This window comes from Symphalangus syndactylus, chromosome 2 (genome assembly GCF_028878055.3).
Source record: "Symphalangus syndactylus isolate Jambi chromosome 2, NHGRI_mSymSyn1-v2.1_pri, whole genome shotgun sequence".
Taxonomy (NCBI): Eukaryota; Metazoa; Chordata; class Mammalia; order Primates; family Hylobatidae; genus Symphalangus; species Symphalangus syndactylus.
Genome location: NC_072424.2, coordinates 86,314,393 through 86,336,391, shown reverse-complemented (window position 1 = coordinate 86,336,391; position 21,999 = coordinate 86,314,393). Strand labels below are relative to the sequence as shown.

Sequence of the window (21,999 nt, the reverse complement as noted above, 5' to 3'; positions counted from 1 at the left end):
TTTTTTCTCAGGGTTTAAGTTCTTTCGTACCAAAATGACATTATAGGGAAGCTACACTGGGAATCACATAGGCTCCTATGCGTTCGACCAGCACCCCAACTAACATTACATGATTGTTTCAATGGAAAAATGAAACTTTATTCCCAATATTTGACCTCAAATGAACTTTTATAACATAACTTGACAGGGGGACTCTTCTACATACACTGACACTCAGGGACAGTTCTATCGGTCATACTGACCATCTATCTGTCCATCCATTCACATGATTTTTTAAAAAATTAAGGTACAGAATAATTACCGAAGGAATGTGAAAAGTAAAAAGCTAAGATCTAAAGAATAAAGTTAAACATTTTATATTTACTGAGTTCAAATCAATGGTTCTGTTGTATATTTATCTTCAACTTCATTCCCTGAGTTAAATGAATCAATTTTTAAAACAATCTCTTTTTTTAAATAGTAAGAGACAGTGTGGTATAAAATATAGTATATGAGTTTTGTAGTTGTAAACTGTGAATCTCAGGTCAAGCTACTTAACTTTCCCAAGCCTCAGTTTTCTTATCTTTAAACAGGGATTATAATATTCACTTTCTAAAACTATTTTTTTAACTGAGCTAATGTAAATATGTAGCATAAATCCGGCACAAAGTGGTTATTTCCCATCCCTTCTCCCTATTATATAACCTCTTTGAAATTACTGTGTTTCACTTCAATAAAAATATCTTTAAATCACATTTCGTTTATAGAAGGCTTGATTTAAACTCTTCTCTCGGCTTGGGTACTCATCCATCTATCTGCTTGCCTTAATTAGGTTAATGTCTAAAAGAGACTACTGTGATGGATTACTGACTAAGAAATTAAATAGGGCCATGCTGTGCCACATTACCCCTGCCAGGAGACGGCTGGAGTGGCCAAGATATAAAAAAATAAAAATAATAATAAATAAAAAATAAATAGGTTCAAAGAGCTTATTTATGTTGACCATTGTAACCACTGAACTAACTCACCTATGCCTTACCTTCCCCCAAATGCTTTTCACAAGATTTTGTGGATTTTATATTTTTCTTTTTTTTTCACACTCATCCACAGCCGAAGATCCACTTTGTAACAATAGTTAGTAAAGCCAGGTTTTACTCAAAGAAGCAAAAAACGAGTTCAGTGAAGGACAAATCAGATTTCCTGTGAAGCAGGCTTGTCAGGCGTTCTTTCCTATTTCCTGTTAGGTCCATCTCACGGCAGAGTTGGCAGCAAGGGCGGGGGCAGCATGCTGCAAGGACAGCAAGTGTCTACGACAGTGGGAAGGAGCCTGCTGTCCACTGGGGTACAGCTGGCCTCATGTGAGCAGGAGTCTCCTTTGCTGATGGAGTGCCTACAACTCTGACACCCACCCCCCCACCCACACTCTCTCACTGGCCCCCATTCCTGGCTGCAGAGTTGGTAGCTCTGCCTGCAGATCTGCCTTTTGGCTGGAATTTGACACTTGCTCCTTATTTGATCCCATCATAATTCTCTTTTTTTTTTAGAAAACTCTGTGACCACTTGAGATCAAGTCCTGCCTACTAAGCTTGATCTCAGGGTTAAAAACATATTCTTCCATTATGTAGAAATCTGAAGGCCTGGGCGATTTACTGTAATTCATAACCAAAAAAAAACCACATATAAGCCCATCTTCTAAAATATTATCCTTTTTAGTTTATATCAGATTGGAAAACTGTCTTTGTTTTGAATTGAAACATAGGGCATTCTTCCCGTTATAAAAGATGTATTTCTAACGTGCCACCACCATGCAGCCAAAGCTTGAAGGTATCCAGACGTCTTGCATTTACTTGTGCATTCAAGGTTCATTCAGTTGGTTTAATGTGAAGCTAAAATGTCTGGTCCTACATTCATCTTCAGGAATGATGATTTTTATTTCATGGTGCAGAAATAAGGCCAAATAAGAAAAAGTAGACCTAAAAAATGTTAAGTGTTTAACTTACTAATCCACTAGATCCTTGACAGCAATTTTAGATTAAAATGGTCCAGAGGACAAAGTGCATAATTAAAGATGAGAAAATGATTCCTTCAAGTCCCACAATAAGGAGTTCTGCCTGCGTTAGCCATTTGTCTAGAATTTATTTATGCAAAAGTGACAGTTACTTCTTGGTTCTGTCTCCTTCGTTCCAATACTGTTCAGTCTGCATTTCCGTGAGTCGGGAAATCGTGCGCTGAAATGCAAAGATTTCCTCTTCTCCGGTAAACATGGAAAGTCCTTCTGCTGAATCCTGGTTATAAAACAAAGAAATTAAATTAAAGCTATCACAAATGAAAATTTATAGAACCTAAGTATAGGTTTAAAAAAACTTTTTAGGCTTACCAGTTTAGATTATGCCTTTTTTTATAACTTGTTTTTTCATATACAATCCCTTAAATGAGACTAGAGAGTCAACCAATTTAAACTGATAGGCAGTAAACACATCAAATTATCAGAGAGAAAAAAGGGAAAACTTTCTCCAAAAGTGTACACCAGAAATAAGTAATGGCAATAGTAGTTCTGAGAAGCTAGAAAGAGGCTGGTGTAGGCCTCCAGACAGGGTCCCAGTGCCTAAGGCGGAGGCCCTAAAGACAAACCTCTGGAGAGCTTTTTCCAATCCAACCAATGACTAAAAGAGAGCAAATGCAAATGAACAGTGGGTCTGGGTTCTGGAGAATGTGCCTGGGATCTAAAAGCCAGGGCTGAAAGCCAGGGCTGTTTTTAGCCTTCAGCTGCTGGGACAATTGATCCTACCATCTAGGACCAAGATTGGAAGCCCCGTCTCTGTGAGGTTGGTAACCCCAGACTGGTGATACCAACACAGACTCATGGCCACTAAGTGGGCTTGGAATTTTTCTCTTTCCTTGGGGTTTGCTAGTATGCTTTTTCAGAGAAAAATTCTAGATTCCTAAGTCCATCTTCTCCACTGATCCATTGTGAACCTTCATGACCCTGAGATCACATTCCCTGATTTCTTCATATATGATTGGCTCCATCTGCTGAGCTTACTTTTTCTTGATCCTAGGGGAATTTGAGACATGGTCTCACTCTGTCACCCAGGCTGGAGTGCAGTGGTGCCATCTTGGCTCACTGCAACCTCTGCCTTTTGGGTTCAAGTGATCTTCCTGTGTCAGCCTCCCCAGTAGCTAGGATTACAGGTGTGTGCCACCACACCCAGCTAATTATTTTATTTTATTTTTTATTTTTTTGTAGAAATGGGGTTTCACCATGTTGCCCAGGCTGGTCTTGAACTCCTGAGCTCAAAGCAGTCTGCCCACCTCGGCCTCCCAAAGTGCTAGGATTATAGGAACGACCCATTGCACCAGCCTAGGGGAAAAAAATTTTAAGAGCCAATGATGTAAACTTTACCAACCTTTTGGCACCAGGGTCCAGTTTGGTGAGAGATAATTTTTTCCATGGACCAGGGGCAGGGGGATGGTTTCGGGATGAAACTGTTCTACCTTAGATCTGAATGTTTGTGTACATCCAAAATTCATATGCTGAAATCCTAACCCATAAGGTAATGGTATTGGAGGCGGAGCCTTTGGGAGTTGATTAGGTCTTGATTAATCCCTCATGAACGGGATTAATGCCTTTACAAAAGATGCCCCAGAGAGATCCCTCACCCCTTCCACCATGTGAGGTTTACACAGAAAAGACAGAGGCTTATGAACTAGGAAGTGGGCCTTCATCAGATGCCAAATCTGGCACCTGATCTTGGACTTCCCAGCCTCCAGAACTGTTAGAAATAAATTTCTGTTGTCTGTAAGCTACCCAGTTCATGGTGTTTTGTTATAGCAGACTAAGACATACACATAGGTTTAAGTCATCATATTGGAAAGTTCACTATTTAAATTGGCCTTGTTCTCCCAAACTCCTGAAAATGCCTCATTTCTACTCAGGTTGATAAGGAATTGTTTCCTTGTTCCAGACGGTCTTTCACCTTTGGGGCTAGAAGAATTGGGCTCCCCTCATGGGGTTAGTGTTGATAGTTGTAAACTTTTGACTAATATTTCAATTGTCGATAGTTGAGAAACACATCCTGTAACGTTCTTATAGAAGAAGAAAATGCAAAGTCACTTCTGGTCGGCCTGGGGTGAATCACCAGACTCCAAGCTCCAGGAGAACTGGGCTAGCATCTGTTTCTTCCCTAGAGAGTGTCCCCAGAGCCTGGCACCCACAGGTACTCCATAAATGTTTGCAGAATGGAGGTTGGGAGATTAGTCAGGGATTTCTTTTCAAGCCCGGGGCCTTGCTAGGCACTCCATGGTCCTGGACTAGCCAGCCTACATGCTTGGATGCTTGGATACTGTATCATGCACTCTACAAATCCAGCAATCATTTAGAAAGATATCCGGAAAGGGCAGCATGGTATAGCAGAGCAAGCCCAGAACCAGGCACAGGTGGCTTGGCATCCAGCTCTGGCCTGCCATTATTCAGCAGTGTGACTGCGGTCACCTTAGTCCACCTCCATGGGCTTCATTTTTATCACATGCAAAATGGAGCACTGAACTACATGACCACTAAGGTTCCTTCCACTGTAAGTTTGTAATTTTCTATATTTAGTGATATTGAGAATGATAAATTTGCTACACGGGCTTATAGAAGCAGCAGCAAATCAATGGTTAACTATACACTGCATTTCTTCTTCAAAATGTAGCCATGCATCAAACCAAAAACAATTAAGCTGTTGTATAATAAAAAGAGATTATGTTAATATCACCTACCTGGCTCAGCCCCAAATCATCCATCAGTATTCTGCTTTGCTCCAACTCACTGTCATGATGTTGATGCAAAAATAAGCTTGATATAGGAGTCGACGCAGAGCAAATTATACGCACCTGAAATAGAAGAAAATGAGTAAATCTGTTACTCTTTACATTTCACAAGTTGAAGGTAAGAAGAATCTCACAAAATGAAAGTCTGTTTTTCACATACAGGAGCTTGGATCTTTGCTTTTAAGACGTCCATATTTTTTTTCCTAATTGTTTATCTCTTTAAAGCAGTGTTTTAAAACTGCATAGTACTTTTCAGAATATTTCCATACAACTCATACCACCCTGTGAAGTGGGGCACAAAGGTTTATTGGGAGACTTCAGGGCTGGAGAGGACTCAGCTCAAGATGTCAGCCCAGATCTTCAGTTCTTAGTCCAGTGCTTTTTCCATTACTGCTCTGGTTTGAATGTTTTTGTCCCATCCAAAATTCATGCTGAAACTTACTCCACAATGCAACAGGATTAAGAGGTGTGACCTCTAGGATATGATTGAGTCATGAGGCTCTGCCTTCACACATGGGATTCGGTGCCCTTATACAGGATTTGATGGAGGGAGTTCACCACTTTTTGCCTTCCATTCCTTCCACCATGCGAGAACACAACATTTGTGCCCTCTGGTGGCAACAAGGCATCATCTTGAAGCAGAGAGTAGCCCTCACCAAACACCCAAACCTGCTGGCACCTTGCTCTCAGACCTCCCAGAACTGGAAGAAATAAATTCCTATTATTTATAAATTACCCAGTCCATGGTATTTTGTGATAGCCCCACATACTGACTAAGATGATTACACTGTGACGTTGACATTTATACCTGGCTGTTTGGAGCTGGTCTGTGCACCTAAGATGCTCCCCAGAGACACTGTAAAGAAGTTAGTTACCCTTTTGCTGCACAGCAGACTGCTAAGTTCAGTGCATTGCTATTCTAATTAGGCCAGTGAGTGTCCAGAACCTACATTTATATTAGCATCCTGCTAGGACCTTCTTCAAAAAGACTAAGATTTACATTAATATCTCTTGATTACATAAGTATTTGAGTGAGTGTTCATATGTGATCATATATTGGAAACAGCTTTTATATTTTTTATATCCACTAGTTTAAATACAAAACATATTCTTCTTGATGTTTTAAAAGTCCTGAATTTGTCTTCAGGATTCATAGCTATCTTTTAAAATCATTATTTAAATAATAATACACCAGTACTTAAAAATCATGTATTGACATTTGACACTAGATTTTCCATATCCAAATGGCCTTCTACCACCTCTTATAAGTTATTTTAATCAAAGACACTTTTTCATTATTTACATGGGAATATCCTTCTTTCACAAATCTCCACAAATACATTCTAGAATAATGTCTGTTTAATGCTCCCAATTTCTGAAATAAAATGGTTTTGACTACACTTTAATAAAGAGTGTAATCTCTAAATGTGTGATTTAGTTAAAGGGAACGTTAGGAGGGTAGTTTGAGTATTCCATCATATTGCCAGATAAATTCTTTTTACCTTCAATTAAGAAGTGAAAAGGTGGGGGTGAGGTAGGGTTGGGGGGTGGGACTGAGGGATGGGGGCCATAAGCTTTCTCTAAGGCATTCGTAGCTGAAATACCAAAATAACGAGTCTCTCAATCCTCCACTATGAGCCATCCTATTCATGCCCCTCCGTTGTCTTCTTCTTGAAGCCTAGTCCTATAAAAACAGCAGCCTCCAGGCCCCGTCCTTCATTCCACCCCTGCCCTCCCCACCATTACTGTAGAGTCGAGTCTGTGGAAGGCCACCACTCACAGCTGATGGGCCTCCATCCCCCAGCTCTGTGTCCTCAGCCTTCTGCCTCTCCAGATTCCCCGATCACATGTGTGTGGGCTCCGCGGGGATGCACAGCAGCTTTTGATAGCACTCCCTTAGGTGGGCTTCCCTCAGCTTCTGCGTCAGAGCCACACTTGCTGCCTTTCACACTCAGCCCATCCTGGAGCCGTTGCTGCAAACTCCCCATGCTGGTTACCCCTTTTCATTCTGTGCATAGAGTTCAGCCCTCACTCTTCTCAGCGTTTACAAGAAGCACCTGAGAAACATGAGAACATGCAGTTCCTGGCCCCATGCCTGGTACTCATTTGCTGGGGTGGGGATGGGTGAGCTCTGGAATCTGGATTTTTAAGTAGGCCAGATGGTTCTGCCACAGGTGGCCCTCAGAGGATTTCCCACCCCACAGATCAATGCACTCTCCCCTCCTAGACTCTCACAGCACCATATGCCTCCTTCTCCGTCTAAGAGGTCATCCCACAGTGGTGATTTTACATTGAGTTCTGTGGACATCTGATTCACGTTTCTCTGATATCAGGCTACCTAAGCTCTTTGAAGGCAGGCACCATCTAGTTTCACTTGCCACTGAATTTCTAGTGCTTGGCATGATGAAGTTTACAGAATGAATGAGCAAATGAAACATTAAATTGTCACCTCTCCCTCCCAGCAGATTCTGTTGCTTATCTTCTTCCCACAAAGCCCCTTCAATTTAGAATCACTGCTCTATCTAATTCTGTGCAAAGAATAGGGAGAAAAAAGTGTATCTAATGGTAAAATAATATTTAAATTAACTCTAATTTCAAATTGTACTTTTGCTATGAATCTATATTTACAGATACATTCTATTAATAGCTCACCTTTATTGAGAGCGTACCATATGCCAGACAACATTCTTTGTGCTTTACATGCTCGTTTAATACTCACAACAACTTTATAAGTACCACTATTATCTGCTTTTTCTAGAAAAGGCAGTTGAAGCTCAGAGAGATTAAGATGGTCTTTAGGATAGACAGACAGCCTGACCCCAGGGCCCACTCTTGAACCAGTAGGCTATGCTGTCTTTGATGAATGGGCAATGGCTTGGCAATTCACACTAAAACATATGGATTAAAAACAAAGAGACAACAAGATGGTATAACGCTAGCTACTGGGGTTTCTGGGTCATAGGGAGACAGAGAGCTTCAATATTCAGAAGGGTCCTCTAGTCATTCACTCATTTGTTTTCTTCTCCTTCTCCTTCTCCTCCTTCTCCTTTTCTTCCTTCTTCCTTCCTCCTTACTCCTTCTTCCCTCCTCCTCCTCCTCCTTTTTTTTTTTTTTTTTTTTTTTTTTGAGAGATAGGGCCTCACTCTGTCACCCAGGCTGGAGGGCTGGAGTGCAGTGGCGTGATCATGACTCACTGCTGTAACCTTGAACTCCTGGGCTTAAGCAATCCTCCCACCTCAGCCTCCCAAGTAAGCAGGATGACAGGCCCTCACCACCACACCCAGCTAATTTTCTTATTTTTTGTAGAGCTAGGATTTTGCTATGTTGTCCAGGCTGGTCTTGAACTCCTGGCCTCAAGCGATCCTCCCTTGGCCTCCCAAAGTGCTGGGATGATAGGCATGAGCCATCACACCTGGCTTGCTCATGCATTATTCTATCAGTGCATTCATTTATTCATGCAACAAATACTGAGCATTCAGTTTATGCAAGACATTGTGTTTTAGAATGTGACAGATGAAGCACATAAGCTGTCTGGTAGAATGATGCAATCATTCATATAGCAGAGCATCTTGTGATGGGAGTTTTACTATAGTATTACTGCTGCTTCTACTGATAGTGCTTATACAGCATTCAGCTTGTGCCAAATGTTTTAAATGCTTTACATGGATGTGCCTTTTTAGTCCTCGCAACAACTCTCAGAAGTAAATAATATTATCATTCCCAATTCACACATGAGGGAATGGAGGCACAAAGAGGTGAAGTAAGTGATAGAAGTATGTTAAGTCAGGATTTCCAGCCCAGGCAATCTGGCTCCACAATACAAAGTGTTTAGTTTTAAGAAAATGTACTACATCCTTACCTTGAGATCATAAAAGTTATCAATGAGAGTTATGAATCTTCGACCTTGAGTCCTGTTTGCCAGAGTAAACTGCGGAATGTTTCGTAAAAATATTGTATCAAAATTCTTTGATAGTTCCAAATAGTCACTGGCTCCAAGTGGCTATGATTAAAATGAAATAAAGAAAAGAAAATTAAAAAACAAACCAATTCTGGTTGCTTTTGGATTAGTTTAGTGTGAAAACACCTCTTTCTTGTCATGGTGTGATCTAGGTGGTAGCTTTGGGTAACTTGACCAAGTTACCCAAAGGCAGTTGCCCTAGGCACTTCAGTGCACTTCTGATAATGACTTTCTTTGGGCATGTAGTTGTTGTGATAGAAATCACATCCATGCATAACGAGTGAGCTTAGTTATACATAACTACATACCTAATATGAGGTTTTACATTTTTTTACATATACTTTCTGGTTTACAAAAGATGAGACACTAAATCCTAACTGATCTCAAAAAAAGTAGTGTACCCTCAGAGCATGAGAGTCTTAATGCATGAATTTTCCTTTTTACAAAAAGACACTATATTTTGCCCTCCCCTCTCTCCCTTTTGGGGATTGTTTTCACTATTTGGTGAAACCAAGGGCAGTGTTTTCAGAGTAGGCTAAGGACACAGACAACATACACTGTGTTGCCTTAATAGTGATGTAAAAAAGGGGCAAGAGAGAAGAAAAGAGTGTGGTGGGGAGTTAAAGAATATCTCTAGCCACAGCCTTAGTTGGTAGTTTTAGGTCCCTGTCCATATTTTTATTTCTATGACATCACTTTAAACATGTCCTAATAAATCCTTCCTGTGACTCAACTGCAAACTGCCACTATTGGTCAATGGAGCTATTTGATAATGGCATGCTGAAGACTATGCCACCATTTTGAAATAAAGACTGTGCTTCAGTATGAAAATCATCAGAAATTATTTTTAGTTTAAGGTACAATTATTCAAGTGCAACATTGCTAACTTCTGTAGGAAATGCTGAAGGGCTTAAATAAGCAGAAGCAGATGAGAGCTCCAGAATAACTGGAGGCAGTGCACTGCCTCTTGATACGAGGAGAGTATGGGACTCAAGGTCCACAATATTATTCATAAAAGTGCCACCTACAGATGTAAAGCGCTTGTTTCTGAAACATGAATTTAACTCCTGAACATTAGGAACACGATCTGCAAACACATTCTTTGGGGTTAGGAACACTCCCAGGAAATGTTACCTCTGGTCATTTTAAGCTGCCTGTGGATGACTGTACTCTGTGAGCAGCAAACCATGAGCAAATGTTGGGAGAGTGTTTCTGGCCCTGCTGGAGTCGGGAGAAGGCAGAGACTGAGTGGCCCAGGAGCTGCTCTGAAGTCCCTCTGGAAGCTCCTGGGTCACCCTGACCGACCTCTAGGACACAGGTGGCTGAGCCTCCTCAGTTTTTGGCAGAATCCATCAATACTCTTCCCTGTCCAGAAATGTCTATCTCATTTGGGAAGTCCTTTGCATGAAACTTCTTTCAGAAATGTTGATATGGCGATATTCCTGGGAGAATTAGGAAACTGTGAGGAGGAGGAGAGTCATTCTCACCTTTGTCCATTCACTTAAGCCTACCACTGTCCTACCAACCAGCTGAAATCAGTTATGCTCAGGAAAGAAGAATTCGCATGGAGGTGTGGGGAGGTACAAGTAAATCCAGAGAGTTAGGTTCTGGAGAAGTGGTTCCCTAAATAGTAAGCAGTTCTAAGAAGGATGCAGCAATTATGGGACCTAGGCAATGGGCACAAAACCAGAGACAAAGAGCACCAAGAATGACCCGAGTCCTTTGGAAATGGGCTGAGAGTGCCCCTTCCTCCCATCTCTTCTCACCAACCAGATAACAAATGGCAGCCAGGAGGAGACAACCTCCGCCCTTCCCATTTTCCTTCCCTGGCTGGAGAGCCTCTACCTCCAGACCTCGTGCCTGGCCTTAGCTGAGACAAGCCACTCACCTCAGCCATGGAGGGTTCCAGCATGCTGTGGGTTTTTCTGGGAGTGGGGTGGGGTTGGTTTAAACCTGCTTCTCTTCCAAGAGAATCCTGCTGTTGAGCCCAATACAGACCAAGAGCACGTGTTAATAGAGAAGGTGGGAGTGAGGGCTCTGGAAGGCCTGGATCTGACTCCTCAGTTGCTACTTATCAACTGGGTGCCACTGGCAAGTTACATCATCTTCCTGTTCCTTAGTTTTCTCATTTGTAAAATGGAGATTTGATTCCTATCTGACAGAATTGTGAGGATTAAACAAAATAATATAGGCAAAGCATTTAGCACAGTGCCTGGGGCATACATTAGTATTCAAACCATCTTGGCTACTTTTATTTTTATTATTTTGAGCTCAAATGATTGGGCTCAGTACAAATGAATTGAGTATGTCATTCTCAAGAGGAATACAAGACCCTAAATCAGCCTTTGTGCACTTGTCTGTCTTGGGAGTCACAGCAGGCACCAGATGAGACTGTGGAATCACCAAATAGTGAAAACAATCCCCAAAAGGGAAAGAGTGGAGGGCAAAATATAGTGTCTTTTTGTAAAAAGGAAAATTCATACATTAAGACTCTCATGCTCTGAGGGTACACTACTTTTTTTGAGCTGTTAGGACTTAGTGTCTCATCTTTTGTAAACCAGAAAGTATATGTAAAAAAATTTAAAACCTCATATTAGGTATGTAGTTATGTATAATTAAGCTCACTCGTTATGCATGGATGTGATTTCTATCAGAATAACTATATGCCCAAGGAAAATCATTATCAGAAGTGGACTGAAGTGCCTAGGGCAACTGAAAAATCAGAATTTTGCCCATTCAGCTATTTTACAAATTACATACCTTTGTCAGTAGGTTCTCATTTGCCATTATATTAGCAACTATTCCTTCCTCTCATATCCCTAAAACAATTACATGCTCATTCACATAAAGAAAACAAAGCTCAATAGAGTTATCTATCTCCTTACAAGACAACAGTCATTGGGGGAATGTGGAATTGTTGTTTAATACATTCAGTCTAGGATGAGGAAAAAGTTCTAGAGGTAGACAGTGTTGATCACTGCATAACAATATGAATGTACTTAATGCCACTGAACTGTACACTTAAAATTAGTTAAAATGGTCAATTTTATGTTATATAGTATTTTACTACGATAAAAAAAAGTCATTCAAACAAGGAGAGGTTATTCATTGCCAAAGAGATCTCTCTCAATTTATGCCATGAAGAGATAGCAATATTACTTTTTTCTTTAAAAACATGAGAAAGAAGAATGAAATGTATAAATCAAAGAAGGAAGTTTTTTCCCAAAAAAAAATCAGATCCAGTAAGAATAGGACTAATTTAAAATAAAGACATTTTGGTTTTTAATAAATTCATGGGTAAGCATATTTCTAAAAAGAAAAGTTCAAAAAAGTCAAAAATAAAAAAGAGAATAATAAATAGGAAAGATAAACAAGAAAAACAATTCAGTTGGCTCTCCATATCTGTGGGTTCCACATCTGCAGATCCAACCAACTGCCAATCAAAATATTTGGAAAAAAATATAACATGAAAACCAATACAAATTAAAAAGCGATATATTATAACAACTATTTACCTAACATTTACATTGCACTAGGTATTATAAATAATCTGGAGATAATTAAAGAATACGGGAGGAAGCCAGAACCAGTGGCTCACGCCTGTAATCCCAGCACTTTGGGAAGCTGAGGTGGGTGGATCACTTGAGCTCAGGAGTTGGAGACCAGCTTGGGCAACATAGTGAAACCCCATCTCTACAAAAGATACACAAAGTTAGCCGGTGTGGTGGCATGTGCCTGTGGTTGCAGCTACTCTAGAGGCTGAGGTGGGAGGATCATTTGAGCCTGCGAGTCTGAGTTTGCAGTGAGCTGAGATCACCACCATTGCACTCAAGCCTGGTTGACAGAGATCTTGTCTCAAAAACAAACAAACAAAAAATATGGGAGGATGTGCATGGGTTATATGCAAATACTACTCCATTTTATATCAGGGACTTCAGGATCTGCAGATTTGGTGTCTGTGGAAGGTCCTGGAACCAATTACCCATGGATACAGAGGGGTGATTGTACTTTAAAGTAAACCAGTCAAAACCCATGACACAGCCCAGGTCAATATGCTCCCATTTATAGCATGTCTTAATTTTAGCAATTTTTCCCCATGTAAGCATGATGACTAGTGTGTTGTCAGTGTTTTTCTCCATAAATGTCAGACAATATAAAGTACATCTACATATGTATATTGCCTCTGCTCCATTCCCTTTCTCTTCTCCTTCTGATACTTTAAATGAACCTAGGTTAAACGTCATACTCTCCTTTTATCCTTTATTTTGTATATTTCTTTATTACTTCTACATGATTCATTTTGGGTAGTTTTTCTGATCCACTATGCTTCTCCTTAGCTGTGTTTAATCTGCTCTTAAGCTCATCCCTTGAGCCCTTAATTTTGGTTACTGCACTTTGTAGCTCTAGAATTTCCACTGATTCTTTTTCAAGGTTGAGATGTCTCTTTTTATTATCTCTAGATCCCTTCTGAAGTGTAGTTCCAAGCCCACTTTTTTTTTAGAAAAAGTTCTTTGAATACGTAAGTCTAGCTGTTTAAAATATAGACTCATACTTCCAATATCTGGAGTTCCTAATTTTATTGTCTGTTGTTTTTGTTTGTTCTCATTCACAGTGTCTTGTCTCCTCATATGCCTGGTTATCTTTGTACATCCTGGATTTTACCTTTGAAAAAAAATACATATAGAAAAAAAGCTGGCTGGGTGCAGTGGCTCACATCAAGACCAGCCTGGCCAAGACGGTGAAACCCCATCTCTACTAAAAATACAAAAATTAGCTGGGCACGGTGGCAGGTGCTTGCAATCCCAGCTACTTGGGAAGCTGAGGCAAGAGAATTCCTTGAACCTAGGGGGCAGAGGGTGCAGGGAGCTGAGATGATGCCATTGCACTCCAGCCTGGGTGACAGAGTGAGACTCCATCTCAAAAAAAAAAAAAAAAAAAAAAAAAAAATCCAAGCTCAGGGCTTGAGGTTTTCTAAGTATTCGGCTGAAAATCTGGCTGAAGTCCATGAGAGGGCTGGCTTATTTCTGCTTTATGCTAATTCCTAAGTGCAGTCCTTCAGGACTTCAGGATGAAATCCACTCAGGACTTTATCCAAAGTGGGGGAGACAGGCAGTTAAATAGGTTCCCATCCTTGGAACCTAGTCTCTGACTTTTGTCCCACTAACCCAATAAGGCTGCCAAAGTAAGCTCAGCTCACCTCATTTTGAAAACAAGATTGCTTAGTGCATACCAATATCCATGTTTTTCTCTTCTTTCTGGGCACAGAGACTACAGGCACACTTCATTTTATTGTGCTTCATTTTACTGCCTTCTGAAGATACTTTTGTTTTGTTTACAAATTGAAGATTTGTGGCAACTCTGCATCAAGCAAGTCTGTTGGTGACATTTTTCCAACAGCATGTGCTCACTTCATGTCTCTGTGTCACATTTTGGTAATTGCCACAATATGTCACACTTTTTCATTACTATTACATCTGGTATGGTGATCTGGGATCAGTGATCTTCCATGTTACTGTTGTAATTGCTTTGGGGTGCCACGAACCACACCCTTATAAGATGGTGGACTTAATTGATACATTTTGTGTGTTCTGACTGCTTCACCACTGGCTGTTCCCCCATCTTTCTCCCTCTCCTCAGGCCTCCCTATTCCCTGAGATACAACAATATTAAAATTAGGTCAACAAATAACATTACAGTGGCCTCTGTGTTCAAGTGAAAGGAAGTGTCGTACATCTCTCATATAAAAGCTAAAGTTAGAAATGATTATGCTTAGTGGGGAAGGCATGTCAAAAGTCAAGAGAGGCCAAAAGCTAAGCCTCTTGAGCCAAACAGTTAGCCAAGTTGTGAATGAAAAGGAAAATGTCTTGAAGGAAATAAAAAGTGCTACTCCATGGAACACACAAACTATAAGAATGTAAAAAAGCATTACTGTTGATTTGGAGAAAGTCTGAGTGGTCTAGATAGAAGATCAGACCAGCCACAGTGCTTCCTTAAGCCAAAACCTAACACAGAGCAAGGCCCTAACTCTTTTCAATTACATGAAGATTGAAAGAGGTGAGGAAGCTGCAGAAGAAAAATCGGAAACTAGCAGAGGTTGGTTCATGAGGTTTAAGGAAAGAAGCCATCTCCATAACGAAAGTTGAAGGTGAAACAGCAAGTGCTGATGTAGAAGCTGCAGCAAGATCTAGTTAAGATCATTTATGAAGGTGGCTACACTACAGATTTGCAATGCAGATGAATCAAAAGAAGATGCCCTCTGTGACTTTCATAGCTAGAGGGAAGTCAATGCCTGGCTTCAAAGCTTCAAAAGGATAGACTGACTCTCTTGCTAGGGGCTAATGCAGCTGGTGACTTTAAGTTGAAGCCAATGCTCATTTACCATTCTGAAAATCCTAGATCCCCTAAGAATGATGCTAAATCTACTCTGCCTGTGCCCTATTAATGGAACAACAAAGCCTGGATGACAGCACATCTTTTTATAGCATGGTTTACTATGTATTTTAAGCCCCCTTTAAGAGCTACTGCTCAGAAACAAAGACTTCTTTCAAAAGATTACTGCTCATTGACAATGCACTTGGTCACCCAAGAGCTCTGGTGGAACTGTACAAAGAGATGAATGTTGTTTTCATGACTGTTAACACAACATCCATTCTGCAGCCCATGGATCGAGAAGTAATTTTGACTTTCAAGTCTAATTATTTAAGAAATACATTTTGGAAGGCCATAGCTGCCACATATAGTGATTCCTCTGATGGATCTGGGCTAAGTTAACTGAAAACTTTCCGGAAAGGATTCATCATTCTAGATATAGTGCTTCATGGGGAGGAGGTCAAAATATCAACATTAACAGGAGTTTGGAAGAAGAGGATTCCAACCCTCATGGATGACGGAGAGGTTCAAGAGGAAGTAACTGCAGATGTGGTAGAGAGATGTGGCAAGAGAAGTAGAATTAGAAGTGGAGCCTGAAGATATGGCTGCATTGCTGCAATCTCATGATCAAACTTGAACTGATAAGGAGTTGCTTCTTATGGATGAGAAAGAAAGTGGTTTCTTGAGATGGAATCTACTCCTGGTGAAGATGGTGTGAACACTGTTGAAACGACAACAAAGGAGTTAGAGTATTACATAAACTTAGTTGTTAAAGCAGTGGCAGAGGTTGAGAGGACTGACTCCAATTTCAAAAGAAGTTCTGCTGGAGTAAATGCTATCAAACAGCATCACTTGCTACAAAGAAATCTTTTGTGAGAGCAAGAGTCCATTGTACAGCAAAGTTCATTGTCTTATTTTAAGAAATTGTCAGTCATCCTAACCTTCAGCAATCACCACCCTGATCAGTCAACAGTCATCAACATTGAGGCAAGAGGTTGGGCATGGTGGTTCATGCCTATAATCCCAGCACTTTGGGAGGCCGAGGTGGGCGGATCACTTGAGGTCAGGAGTTCGAGACCAGCCTGGCCCACATGGGGAAACTCTGTCTGTACTAAAAATACAAAACCAGGCCAGGCATGGTGGCTCATGCCTGTAATCCCAGCACTTTGGGAGGCCGAGGCGAGCAGATCACCTGTGGCAGGGAGTTCGAGACCAGCCTGACCAACATGGAGAAACCCCGTCTCTACTAAAAATACAAAATTAGCTGGGTGTGCTGGCACATGTCTGTAATCCCAGCTACTCAGGAGGCTGAGGCAGCAGAATCACTTAAACCCAGGAGGGAGAGCTTATGGTGAGCTGAGATCACGCCATTGCACCCCAGCCTGGGCAACAAGAGCAAAACTCCATCTCAAAAAACAAACAAACAAACAAACAAAAAGCAAAACCAGGCTTGGTGGCTGCACCTGTAATCTCAGCTACTCAGGAGGCTGAGGCAAGAGAATCGCTTGAACCTGGGAGGCAGAGGTTGCAGTGAGCCAAAATCACGCCATTGCACTCCAGCCTGGGCAACAGAGTGAGACTCTGTCTGGGTAAAAAGAAACAAAACATTGAGGCAAGAAAATCCTACACCAGTAAAAACATTACAACTCACTGAAGGCTCAAATGGTTGTTAGCATTTTTTAGTAATAAAGCATTTTTAAATTAAGGTATGTATTTTTTTGACATAATGCTATTGCACACTTAATAGACTACAGTATAAACATAACTTTTATATGTACCAGGAAACCAAAAAATTCCTGCGACTCATCGGCTCCAATGGTCTGGAACCAAGCCAGCAATTATCTCCAAGGTATGTCTGTATTATTGCCCAGCCTCCCTTGGATTTAAGTGTGGCTGTGTGATCAAGTTAAGACCAGGGAGTGAGAGAGACAGTAATATGATCACTTCAAGGTCTAGCCCATAAAAACATTCTACACAGAATCTTCCTTCTTTTCCTCATCTGCAGCTGAATAGAGAGGACTCTAAGGACTTAAAGGAGAGATGAAGTCTGAGTCCATGAAGGACTGCATGGAGCTACATTTCCTTGTCAGCCTGCATTGGACAGTAATATGATCAAGAAATACATGTTTATTTATTAATCCTCTAATTTGGGGGTTATTTGTTGCAGCAGTTAGCCTATCCTACTACTAATTTCATCTAGCTTCCTTCATTGCCCTAACAAAAAAGGTGGTGCAAATTACAGAGAGTCGACCATTACTGAAAATACAAAACTTCTTAATGTTTCCTTGTATGAATGAGGATTCTTGTTCACGCAGATAGTAACTATCAAAAATTTCTCGTCGGCCGGGCAAGTGGCTCACGCCTGTAATCCCAGCACTTTGGGAGGCCGAGGCAGGCGGATCATGGGGCCAGGAGTACGAGACCAGCCTGGCCAACATGGTGAAACCCCATCTCTACTAAAAATACAAAAAATTAGCCAGGCGTGGTGGTGCGTGCCTGTAATTTCAGCTACTTGGGAGGCTGAGGCAGGAGAATTGCTTGAACCCAGGAGGCAGAGGTTGTGGTGAGCGGAGATCACACCGTTGCACTCCAGCCTGGGTGACACTGCAAGACTCCGTCTCAAAAAAAAAAATTATCTTCAAAGTGGGCAAAAAACATGAACAGACACCTCTTAAAACAAGAAATAGAAGTGGTCAACAAAGATAGGAAAAAATGCCCAACATCATTAATCATCAGAGAAATGCAAATTAAAACACAATGAGCTATCATCTCACACAAGTCAGAATGACTATTACTAAAAAGCCAAAAAATAGCAGATGTTGGTGAGGAATGTGGAGAAAAGGGAATGCTTATACACTGTTGGTGGAAATGCAAATTAGTTCAACCCCCATGGAAAACAGTATGGAGATTTCTCAAAGAACTAAAAATAGAACTACCATTCAACCCAGCAATCCCACTACTGGGTATCTACCCAAAGGACAGTGCAAAAGACACCTGCACTCATGTTTACCAAAAAGACACCTGCATTCATGTTTATAACAGCACTATTCACAACGACAAAGGCATGGAAGCAATCTAAGTGTCCATCAATGGTGGAACTGGATAAAGAAAATGTATGTGTGTGTGTGTGTAAATATATATATATATCAGTATTGGTCACATTGATCAAGATGTCACACATCAAAAATGATATCCTTTGTGTGATACACAGGGTTATATAAGATGATTTGGCAGCATCAATATGTAGTTTGGCAAAAACATTCATTATATTTCTGTATATTATATAATTACGAGAAGAAAAATAAACTTACAAATATATTTTGAAATATATTGGCCGGGCACGGTGGTTCATGCCTATAGTCCCAGCACTTTGGTTGGCCGAGGCAGGCAGATCACCCGAGATCAGGTGTACATATATGTACACACACACACACACGCACCATGTACACACACACACACCATGGAATACTACACAGCCATAAAAAGAATGAAATCATGTTCTTTGCAGCAACATGGATGCAGCTGGAGGCCATTATCCTAAGCAAATTAACAAAGAAACAGAAAACCAAATACTGCATGTTCTCACTTATAAATGAGAGCTAAACAATGGGTACACATGGACATAAAGATGGAAAAAATAGACACCAGGGACCCCAAAAGCAGGGAGTAAGAGAAGGGGGGCAAGGGTTGGAAAAATTACCTTTTGGTTACTATGTTCACTATTCAGATGACACCCTAGCAGATGACTATTCAGATGACACCCTAGCAGCCCAAATCCCAGCATTATACAATACATCCATGTAACAAACCTGTGCATGTACCCCTGAATCTATTATTTTTTTAAAAAAATTCCTCTTCAAATTTTCTTCAGATTTTTTTTTTGGGGTGACGGGGACAGGATCTAGCTCTAGCTCTTTTGCCCAGACTGGAGTGCAGTGGCGTGATCTCAGCTCACTGCAGCCTTGACCTCCTGGGCTCAAGTGATCCTCTCACCTTAGCTCCTGAGTAGCTGGAACTACAGGTGTGCTCCACCTACCAATGGAGCCCAGCTTTTTGTTTGTTTGTCTTGATGAGGTCTTGCTATGCTGCCAAGGCTGGTCTCAAAATGCTGGGCTCAAGCAATCCCAAACACCTTGGCCTCCCAAAGAACTGCGATTACAGGCATAAGCAACCACGCCTGGCCTGGATTAAAATTTTAAAAGTCTTAATCAGGAATTGCATTTATCCCATTTCAAGTATGAAACCTGACTTTTAGAAAGTTATGTTTATGGGCTGGGCATGGTGGCTAATACCTGTAATCCCAGCACTTTGGGAGGCTGAGGTTGGTGGATTGCTTGAGCTCAGGAGTTTGAGACCAGCCTGGGTAACATGGCAAAACCTCATCTCTACAAATAATACAAAACTTAGCCACATGTAGTGGCATGTGCCTGTAGTCCCAGCTACTTGGGAGGCTGAGGTGAGAGGATGGCTTGAACCCAGGAGGTAGAGGTTGCAGTGAACCAAGATGGTGCCACTGCACTCCAGCCTGGGTGACAGAGCAAGAACCTGTCTCAAAAAAAAAAAAAAAAGTTATATTTATGGAGGGAAGTTTCTCATTACAAATTTGAAAACATTTTATTTGATAGTTTTATTCAAATTCAATATTTCATATATGTATATATATATATATATATTTTTTTTTTTTTTGAAATAGAGTCTCACTCTGTCACCCAGGCTGGAGTGCAGTGGCGCAATCTTGGCTCACTGCAGTCTCCGCCTCCTGGGTTCAAGCGATTCTCCTGCCCCAGCCTTCCAAGTAGCTGGGATTACAGGTGCATGCCACACGCCTGGCTAATTTTTGTATTTTTAGTAGAGACAGGGTTTCACCATGTTGGTCAGGCTGGTCTTGAACTCCTGATCTCAGGTGATCTGCCTGCCTCAGCCTCCCAAAGTGCTGGGACTACAGGCATCAACCACCGTGCCCAGCCGATATTTTCAAAATATATTTGTAAGTTTATTTTTCTTCTCATGATTATATAATATACAGAAATATAATGAATGTTTTCACCAAACTACATATCGATGCTGCCAAATCATCTTATATAACCCTGTGTATCACATAAAGGATATAATTTTTGATGTGTGACATCTTGATCAATGTGACCAATACTGATTTAAATACAATGATGCCACTCACCCTTTTGTTCCCAAGCATTCATTATTTAAAACTGTTTGGGTTATTTAAAGATGTTTACTTGGATTAACTAAAAAATTCTCTAGAACTAAATTATGATAATTTAAAATCCATTGGACAATTGAAGAAGGCCTATGTGGGGCAGGGGGTCATCTGATTATAGTAATGGCTGCAATTGTTCTTGCCTCCTTGTCCATATCCTTTGGATTGCAATTTTCCAGCTCTTGTATTGTGACATGGAGTCTATTCTTTACCATGGTTCAACTCTTTACCATGGCCAACAGAATGAAGCAAAAGTCACGGTTTTCAAGTTCTGAACTTAGGTCTCAAGAGGCTTTGCATGCTTCTGTTCACTCTTTTGCAATACCTCGGCTAGCCTGCTGGAGGAGGAGAGAACACAAGAAGGACAAAAGCCAAGATAGCATCCTAGGCTGCATACAGCCAGCTGGCCCCACACAGATGAGAAGAGCCTAGCCCAGAGCAGCAAACTGACTGCAGATGCACATATGAACCCAGCAGAGATCCAAAGAACTTCCCCATAGCCTGTAGACTAGAGGGTAATAACAAATGTTTATTGTTACTCAGTTTATGTCTTTGAATTTTGGGGTGATTTATTATGCATCAAGAACTAACGAAAACACCATACTTGCTACAGAGATTTACTAATGAAAGCTTTTAAGTCATTAGCAAGTCCAGCCCCTGTAGAAAAATATGATCCAGCTTTTATAGTTAAGAATTAGTTTTGCATAATTGATAAGTATATTTAAACACATATATCATCATTTATTTTATGTTCATTTATTTTTATAATCAATTTTGGAATTTTTATGGTGTAATATAAAACTTATTTCCAGAAATAAAACTTATGATTTACTGTATACAAGAACTAGAAGGAAAAAGTTGGAAAATTTTGTGGTATCATTTTAGGATACAAGACATGGACCCAATCAAATACAAGCAGAGAAATGCAGGGAGAGAGCAAACTGATACGAAAAAGGAATTAAGTGAGACAAGGATTGACTACAATAAAACTAAAATTGTAAGAGCATTCCAACAGAAAAAAAATGAATATAGAATTTGAATAGGCAATTCATGGAGCAAAGAATATAGTCAAGTAAAAGAGGCTAATAAACAAATGAAAAAAATAGTCAAGCTCAGTATTAATAAATTCTTATTTCAAAGAAATAAGAATGTTATATCATTTTTCAAATAGCAATTTGGCAAAGAAAAATAATTTATGCAATTTGATGCTGGCAAACATGTAATGCAGCATCCATTGCTGCTGGAAGAGCAAATTAGTTTAGTTGTTCCTGAAAACAGTTTGTTGGGTTGTAGTAAGAGCCCTAAAAAAAAGTTATAAACTTACACCAGTCATTTCACTTCTAGAAATCAATCAGGAGAAAGTGATCAGAAATTCAACCAAAGGTTATACATAAGATTATTTATAACTATGTCACCAAAAAGCAACTTTAATATCTAATAACAGAAGAATGGTTCAATAAATTACAGCACATTGATATAATAAAATAACATGTTGCCAACAAATAATGGTGTCCATGAAAAATATTTTATGATACGGAAACATGCCATGATTAAAAAAAAACTAAGTGAAAAAGCATAATGCAAAATTATATATTTGTTTTGCTCAAAATATATATCCAGAAAAAAGCATAAGTAAATATATTTAAAATGTTAGTTGTTATTTCTA

General features: G+C 40.3%; 1 protein-coding gene across 6 annotated transcripts in view; it reads right to left on the bottom strand.

Annotated features, from left to right (window-relative positions):
• Nucleotides 1-2,095: 2,095 nt before the first annotated feature.
• AFG1L (AFG1 like ATPase) overlaps nt 2,096-21,999 on the bottom strand; it is a 237,418-nt gene continuing 217,514 nt past the window's right edge. For 2 of the 6 annotated variants that reach the window (XM_055260677.2, XM_063630705.1), the window contains 3 exons: nt 8,651-8,791; nt 4,741-4,854; nt 2,096-2,264 (listed from right to left, as the gene is read on the bottom strand). In XM_055260677.2, coding sequence (XP_055116652.2) covers nt 2,136-2,264; nt 4,741-4,854; nt 8,651-8,791 — 384 coding nt within the window. In that variant the 3' untranslated portion in view covers nt 2,096-2,135. Of the gene's footprint in view, nt 2,265-3,190; nt 3,341-4,740; nt 4,855-6,605; nt 6,849-8,650; nt 8,792-21,999 lie in introns of those variants that run through there. The other 4 variants (XM_055260662.2, XM_055260685.2, XM_063630702.1 and 1 more) reach the window with 4 other exon arrangements.